General features: G+C 43.8%; 1 protein-coding gene across 1 annotated transcript in view; it reads right to left on the bottom strand.

Annotated features, from left to right (window-relative positions):
• Nucleotides 1-2,070: 2,070 nt before the first annotated feature.
• GAREM1 (GRB2 associated regulator of MAPK1 subtype 1) overlaps nt 2,071-8,902 on the bottom strand; it is a 104,863-nt gene continuing 98,031 nt past the window's right edge. The window contains exon 6 of the mRNA XM_065830371.2: nt 2,071-8,367. Within this exon, the coding sequence (XP_065686443.1) occupies nt 7,455-8,367 (913 nt within the window). The 3' untranslated portion in view covers nt 2,071-7,454. The remainder of the gene's footprint in view (nt 8,368-8,902) is intronic.

Here is an 8,902-nt window from a genome sequence, read left to right as displayed (position 1 = left end):
CATTGTGCTGAGTGAAAATTAATAGCTATGCTTTATCCTGGGAGAGATGCTGGATCTGGGCAACTGAATAAAAATATAAACCCTGTCACCTTTCAACAAAAATGATTTTCACAAAGTGTGACAACCATGGGCAAGAGAAGAAAAAAAAATCTATATACAGAATACAATTAATCTCGAGGTTTTGTGCAACCATCAGAGCTGCCATTCCAACAGCCACCCATAGAAGCAGAGCCAGCAGTTAGTAAGGGGTGCCAAGGAAACCACCAAAAATCATGCTGCCATGGGAGCAAGGCTGCTAGGGAGATGGTCCAGCAGCACCAAGGGCCTGGGCAAAACAACCCAGAGCAACTGCCTGAGCAGCCCAGATTTTCTGTTCATTCTGCAATGGCAAATCCCATCATCTGCCCATAGCATGGAACAGAGGGAGACCAGGAGAACTTTGCCCAGGTTTGCAGCTTTTGATCACCCTGTGCATGGGAGAAAGTGGTTGCAAATGATTTGTGCATCTGGTGACATAAAGCATGTTTATACCTGGGCAACAGAGCGTGGTGTAGAGTGCCCCAAGCTAGTGTCGACCTGAGCACAGTCTATGGCAACTAAGGACTACAGCAGCGATTAGTCACCGGTGTCACGAGACAGGCCATCAGGCGCTCTCAATGTCCTGAATCCCATAGCAACTCAAGGACAGGAGCCCCAGTGGAGGGAGAACGGGGTAAATACCCACCTAACACATCTAGGGGAGCTCCAGTTGGTGTATGTATCACACCAAGAGGAGCAGCACATCCATAAAGGTTAAGCTTGCACTTCCTGAAGAGATGAGAGCTGCATTTTCAGGTACCTCTCCTGCCTGTATTCCTTATTCATATTTATAGGTAGCCACGGTGACTAGAGTTAGACAGGAGATTTGTGTCAGGCTCGATGACTGCTGTAACACACATGAACAGCAAACATCTGCCTTACAACAGCGCTTTCCTGACAGGGAGATGGCCACATTTTGAGTTGTGCTATAGCCCTTCCCTTCACTTCCCTTTCATGTATCGAATACTTTCCTGCAGACCCTTTCACCCAGCCTGGATCCAGCTGATGGGAGCATTCAGAAAATTAAATATTTTCCTTTCCCCTCTTTGGAGAGGGGAGCAGAGATGTGGCCTGGACAGCCCTGCTCATGGTAAATGAGATTTTTCTTAACTTGTGAAAGCAATTCTGCTCCTCTCTGTTCCCCCTTCCCCCATGGTGCACATCCTGCCTCCAGACACACTCCTCCCCTCTCCCATCTGAAGTTTGGAGGCAAGTAAATCCCCTCTGCCTCAAATCCAATGGCAATCCCTGTGGTAGATCCTGTCCTGCTTTCTTTCTTATAAACATATGAGTCCCTCCATAAAACCCTCCACAACTACTGTTGTGCTGGAGTACACTATCTTTTGGCCCAGTATCAGCAAATGATGCATCAGCCCAAGGAGAATTTGGCACAACAGCAACTTATCTGCATGACATTTGGGTGGTTGTAGAGCTGACATTTCCCCCTATTGCCAATATTGGAGGAAACGTGAAGGGGCAACCTAGAGCACAACATTGTTTTGTCTCTAATTTTCTCCTCACTCAATAAATGCTTCAGAGACTGTTTGCAAATCAGAAATACCTGTGCATGGCCTTGCGCTTGAAAGCATATCCAAATTATAATTGAACACATTTTGCTAAAACAAAGATAATAGGCCGAGGGCTTGGGAAAATAATGTTTTAGGCGAATGTCTGCTAGAGACAGGAAAGCTGTCTGGTAACAAATTCTTTGGGGAACACACAGCTCGATACTCTTGCTGAAGGGGATCAAGTGAAATTGCAAGACAGAGGAAAGTAATGTGTCTTGAGAGGTTAAATGCAAAAGCCTGATTGCTCCTCTCAATTATCCCAATCTTACTTGGTGAATTCACTATTTGAGAGGTGCTTATTTCTGAATTATACTGAGATGAGCAAGAGGATAAGTCATTGAAATTACTAAATGAAAATCAACCATTTTATACAATATGTGCAACCCAACCCATTTAGTACAACAAATTCTGTACACATTTGAAATATCATGAAAATAGTGTCTTTAATATACAGTTTATACACTTACAATACGTGGTTTAAATTTGTTCATATACATTACAGGGATATTTATTTGCACCTGGTTTAAATAATAAAACTGCTTTCAGCCTTTTACACAAAAGCCCAAAACAGCACAGAATTCCACAAAAACCATGCTTCGTTTTATAACGGAAATGTACTAAGCCAAAGATTTGGGGCTTTCTCTCTTTATCCCAAGTGTTACTTTTTTGACCTACCCAAAGTGAATCTAAAGAGCTAAGAACTAACAAATATTTTTAATATAATCCAGAAGATTGTCCAAGTCAAGAGAATCACTCTGAAGATTTTCACGCTGAAAATTTTGGTTATTACACACAGAAACAGTCATGTCTGATCAACTCCCGGACTATTAGGAGTTTGAGACACGACAAATGAAGAGTCATTTATTGCTAGGTCTCAACAAGGGGCCTGCATTTCCCTACTGCCCTGCCGTCCCTAATGCCATGAATAAAATGGACGATCCCTCACTTTGATTATGATTTCATTCGTACCTTCTAGCTTGTGCACTGGAATGCTGCATCAAAAAGAGGAGCCAGGAGAGTTTGGTTAAGTCTTGGTCCTTTTACATATGGCTGGTGTTCGCCTTTTAAGTGGTATGATGTACGCCCTGCCCGGCCCGCAGGCAGGACTTTACTGACCAAGTAACTGGTGCCAGGATGCTTTATTTAGCTGGGAGATAACGGAGGAGTTGACTCGAGAAGAAAACATAGGAGAAAACAGTTCAAATATTTATAGGCAGATTTGAAACATGGTGGGTTTTTTTGAGACAGCATTGCTATTTATTCTGTTTCTCTTGAAGCTGCTGTTGTGGAATAAAGTCAATTAAAGTGGCAAGTAAAACTGTTGTATTGGAAAATACCCTGTGTAATATACAGTTATTTCAAACCCTTGTTTCTAGCTACAAAGAATGCTTTGAAATGCATTTTCCTTCTAATTTTGGATGGACCAAATGTTTTCTGTCTTTAAGTTTCTGGCCATAGGCAATTTTTACAAAACTGCAAGAACAAGAATGCAAATATGCACTTTGAGTTGATTTCAATAAAGCTTTGGTTAGACAGCCAGGCAGCGATACAAAGAATCTTAATCCTAGGCACAATGAGAGTTTAAAGGAAACCAGTATTTCCATTTCAAGTTTCTTCCCCATCCCTCCCTTGGCCAGTTCTGTGTCCACTTCCAGTAAAGCTCCGAGGCCAGAATTCAGCTTTCGCTGCTGAAGGTCGCATCAGTCCTTGTGCCGCCACGTGACTGTTGCATAGAAAGAACATGTTTCCTGGTGCAGGACAAAGAGACAGCTCCATACAGAATGACATGCCAGCGGTTTTGCTACCAAAACCCCCAGACAAACAAAAAACACAAGGATAACGCATGACTTCAGACACTGATATCTAAATAAGCACCAGAGGCTTTGCTTTTACTTAATCTGAGGAAAGAAGTCTGAGGTTAGGGTTGGCCTATTTTAGCAGGCAGCCTCCAAAAAGCAATAAAGATTTTAGGTCCGCTGTGGCATGACACATGTTGCCTGAACTCAATGGCTACACCTCTGCTAGGGTCAAAAACGGGCCAGAGCCTGCTCTCAGACCCCAAGGACAACCAACACGGCTCATATCAACATGGCTGAACTCCATTGCCCTCCACACCCAGGCTGGTTTCCCGCATCGCTCACCTCCAAGTGATGCCTAGGAGCGTCTGGGATCACTCACAGCACAGGCTGGTTGGGTTGCACCAAACCATGCATGAAGCCACCCCAAGAGTTCAGAAGAACTGACTCCTTTGAGACACTGCCCGTCCCCTGGTGCTGCTCGGTGTGCCAGGACAGTTTGCAAGTCCTATTGAAGGCTGAGTGCTGTCTCCTCCTATTCACACCAGCTCATAAAGAGCTCATATCACAGGGATATTCCCCAGAGCTTTCAGATACTTCCAAACCACAGCAGGAACACTGAAGTAACCCTCCATCTTGAAGTACAATAAGCAGTGCAGCATTTTGTAACTTTTTACAGATTTAAGTCTCCAGGTTTTACATCCCATCCTTCTCAAGAGATTGCATGGTTCTCTGCTAAGGCCTCAAAGATTCCTCCTGCCTCATTTCAAAGGTGCCACCATCCCTTTACTGCCAGGGTCTTCCCATGAGATCAGTGTGAACGTGTCTGCCCTGTTCACACTGCCTTCTGCTGCGCCAAAGATGTTCCTGAACCCCTAACACCATGGCAACGAAGAGGAAAGCAAATAAATTAGATCCTATGGCATCAGCGCTGCTACAGCCTGACTACCTAGGCAGAGGTGGAGAGGACGAACCACTGTGCTCCAGCTGGCCCGTTTGCTCATCCCTCTCTCAGTTTCAACAGAGCAGACACTTCAGTCCAGCTTGGGCATCCCAGTAGGTGGCTCACCACCACAGTCATGTAAGTCACACAACACAAGGGTTAGAATACCTAAGTCACTAAAAAAGGCTTGGAAAACTAAGATGATGAGCTGCTAAGGGCAAAAGAAAAGGCCAAATGCTAACATACACATGAAAATAAGTACACAGTACCAAGCCAGAACAAGACAAGTGAAAGGACATGAATAGCAAGTTTGCAATTAGAGGTTTTAGCTGGTAGTTTTGCACACAGGATTTGCTTTTGAAATCATTGCACATCTCTGGGCCTTTCAACAGACCAGTTGTATTTCAGCCTATGCATATGTGATGTCAACGCAGCACACTCCTGAATGCAAATACCACCAGGCTGCCTGCAAGAAAAAAACATTCCAAGCAGGTAAGCAGAGTTAATCTGTATAGGTGTCCGTCCATACTCAAAGACCACTATTTTCTCAGCAATGTTAACATCCTAGGGGCATTACAAATATTTAATATTAATATTACCAAGAATACTTTTTTTTTTTTATCCTGGAATTAACAAGCCAAATAAAAAAGTGAAGTACCTGACATTTCAAATTTGGTCCTTTCAAATTTGAATGCTACTTTGACATAGTGAGAGTTAAAATTCAATTAACTTCAACTTGCATGTGCCTACCCACAAGCATACACAGGTGATTTAGTCCTACTTGCAGCTAAAATATTTTAGGATGCTAATTAAAAAGCATCCAGAGAAAGCTATTGATTTGTTGCTAAAAGTCAATACAGTACGAAAAGGAGGACAGCTCTGAACTCTTACGGTTTTTCTATTGAGATATTTTTTGGCTCACTGCTTTCTAGTATCCACGTCAAGTGGGCTTTGCTGTCTGGTTGGGAACTGGTGGTTTGCATTATTGCAAGACAAATGATGCATTTTGGCTTCAACATGAAATTTGCCTAGGCAACGGGCTCTCTACAACTGCGTGAAAGGAGGTTGTAGCACCGAGGGCTTTGTCTCATCTCCCAAGTAACAAGCGATAGGATAAGAGGAAACGGCCTCAAGTTGCACCAGGGAAGGTTCAGATTGGATATTAGAAAAAGAAAGGTTTTCAGGCATTGGAACAGGGTGCCCAGGGAAGTGGTGGAGTCACCATCTCTGGAGGTGTTTAAAAGATGTGTAGATGACGTTCTTAGGGACATGGTTTAGTGCCAGAGTTAGGTTAATGGTTGGACTCAACAATCTTGAGGGTCTCTTCCAACCAAAATGAGTCTATGATTCCAAAAAAATCCTTTAAATGAGTCAGTTATATTGAGGAAAAAAGGCAAAATCAGGCTCTCATTTTTGTCCCTCTTCTGCATTTCCTCTTGGTGCTCCCATTATGTGCCCTACAATGAAGAGAGATTTTTTTGAACTTCAAAAAGGTAAAAAGGCAGGTGCTGGTGTCACCCGGACCAGGGCTCTGTTCAGCAGAAGGTGCAGTTGAACCTGCTCCAGCATTCCGGTCTCTGACCACCTGAAGATCCCGGGTACGCACAGCTGCTGAGGATGGACACCACAGACTGTTTTCTGAGGATCTCCACAAATCCTGCATTCAGTACTACAAAGGGAGGGGATGCTGGGGTTATTTAAACATATTTTGGAGAGGTCTGCCAAGCACGGGAAATCTATAATGGACTATCAAAACCTAGTTCTACTTCTAGCCTTCTGTGCAATTACGTTTGAAAGGTCTCCAGGGGCAGCCTAATGTCCCCTTCCCATATCTGTGCCCCCTTTTGATGGCCACTCCTGCATGACATCTCTAGCAGTGAGCTTTTGCAGCTGGGCAAGTGAAAGAGCACATCTTATGACACTACACTCTCTCCCACTTTAACACCCACATCCCCCCAGCCCACTGCAAACAGTACCGGTGAACTTAAACATCACAAGGCCCAAACCCCCACTTGGCCCCTTCTCATCAGCGTGCCTTGTGCTGTTCCTGTTCCGTCCCACCTCACTAATGCTTTATTTCAAAGGCATCCTAGAGGGGTACTATCACCTTTCCACACAGATCCGACCAAAGATTTAGGACAGTCCGTCGAGCGCAGTTTCAGATGATTGTAACAGCAGCAGAGGAAACATCAGGAGCTGCCTTTCACCAGAGCGAGACTACTGCAAGGAGCAGGATCTGCCAAGGGAAGAGTCTGTGCATGGAACTGTCTTTCCCATGAGAAAGCTGCACATCCAGAAGTCGTGCTACTTACTCTAGCCATCCAACTACAAAAGCAACTTGTGAAATCTACAGGTCATAAACTTTTAATTGGCCAGGGCAGAGTGTCTCAGTAGGAAAATCCCCCTTCTCCCTCCCCTCTGGGCAATGAGCTAAGCAAGACTCTTGCTTTACATTTAACTCTTTTTGCTCAAAGTAACATGGAAAATGTATCCACATTACAGGTAGTCAGGAAGATATTGTTAATAAAAATAAGCTGCAAGAATAGTGTATTAGTGGCACTTCACAGCAAATCTTAACATTTTCAGATGTAGTGTCAAAACTGCGTTTTCATATATCTGAACATGCTTTTTGTTAACAGAAACGGAAGAAAGTCACAGCATGTTACCAAATATTATTTGAACAGAAATAATCCCGTAAGAAATACACTTTTTTTACAGTTAACACAAAACTGTAAACTGGATTGGTGTGTGTCTTTCAGCATCAAATTGTTCAGTAATAAATACGACTAAGCCTTAGCAGACTATGGAGTAGAAGTTCCCTTAGTGTCCAGTTTTTAGCAGCTGTTGAATGTTCAGAGATGCACAAGGCACACCTCTGCAGATTCTCTACCTTTATTATCGACATTAAAAAAAAATATCCACTCACCACCCAAAAACGTTTATCTGCATAGTAAGAATTTTTCTACTACTATTTACAGGAAGGACTTTTAGTGCAAAAAACAGGAAGTGATGTATTAGCTGAAGTGCATCAAGCACATCTCGTATAGTTTCACTAATAACCAGCTGGCATCACATCTTGGGCCGCCAGCCATTAATGAACTGTAGTATTTTCTTAACCTGCAATTTGCTTAGCTTAAAGTCTTCTGACAGGATTTCTTCTGTAAGCTGAACCAGTAAATTGCCATCAATCTTCTCTGTAACAAAAAATGATATGACATCTTCTGACAGACCAATAAACCTCAGCGATTTAGACACTTCCTCTATCGAGAGTCCAGAAAGGTCTGTGGGTGGCTGCCAAGGAGACCCATCCCCACAAGACCTTGGTGCTAACTGGAGGTGGAGGGGAGACGAGAAGGGATAAGACATAGAGAATGTATCTTGCATGCCCTTTTTAATGAGATACTGATCTTCCGAAAGGTCTGGAGAACCGGTTTTTGACTCCTCCTCAGCACCATCTATTTTCAGCGGCAAGGGACACATGTCTGTAACTGGTTTATCTTCGCTTGACTTTGGTGCCCGAGGAGGTAAGGCAGGACACGAATGGCTCTGCTTTGCATCGCTGTCTCCCAGAGTTTTGTCGTCTGTGCAGTCTAGAGAGTAACTTGCTGACTTTGGACAGCTAGAGATGGTGCTGGTGAACTCTGCTGGGGTCAGCGGGGAGTACCCCGCCGGGAGCTCACACCCATCGAAGTCAAAAGTCAAAGGTGCTGGACAGTTTCTCTTTGGCGTGCCTGGAGTCTTCTGTCTGGGGTAACTGTAGCTCCTGCTTGGATCGAGCAGGAAATCACTCCTGTTCAGGCCGTCAGCCGTTCCTGAAAAATGGTTTGGCCAAGATAACCTGGAAGGCAGAGCTTCAGGTGAGGGGCTTCCCAAAGGTATCGTGCTCTCAGGCTCTTTGGATTCGGTTTTCATCGCGTTACAAGGGTAGCAGGAAACAGGTGCGCTCTCAGTTGGGTTGGTGTTGTCACTCTCTGTGACATTGCTTAAGGAACAAAGCAGAAAGGATGTAGTTAGTACAAAAAATGTGGCGTGTGAATAAAATCATAAACCATCTGACAGAGTCAGAGGGTGGCTGTCACAAGGAAAGAATCTTCTTTCCTCTGGCAGGACTCTTCAGATTTGAATTAACAATACATTTGAATAATGCACTGACAGCTCTTTCACTTTTTTTACAAGCCTAACAAGATGCTGATACACCCGAAAACCTCAGGAGGAAGACTTACATCTTGGTTTTTCACGCTCGTAAAAAAATAGATGTCCCAATTCAGTTCTGTGTCATCTCCCAAACACTCAGTTTTTCCACTGTTGAATTCCTGAGGGACATCACCATGGAAAAGGAACGGCCTTACACATACTGAAGATGTTCTAATCCTGTATTTTTTATTGACACACCACAGATGTGTCATGATATGCACACGCTCGTAACAGAGGCAGGTCATCATTGCACTAGATCCAAGCTTGACTGACGTAAGGGATGACCAAAAGCCCTTTTGGAGCCAACATTTTCATTTCTTATG

Source organism: Patagioenas fasciata, chromosome 2 (genome assembly GCF_037038585.1).
Source record: "Patagioenas fasciata isolate bPatFas1 chromosome 2, bPatFas1.hap1, whole genome shotgun sequence".
Classification (NCBI taxonomy): domain Eukaryota; kingdom Metazoa; phylum Chordata; class Aves; order Columbiformes; family Columbidae; genus Patagioenas; species Patagioenas fasciata.
Note: the sequence above shows the minus strand (reverse complement) of the source record. Positions and strands in the feature narration are given on the sequence as shown.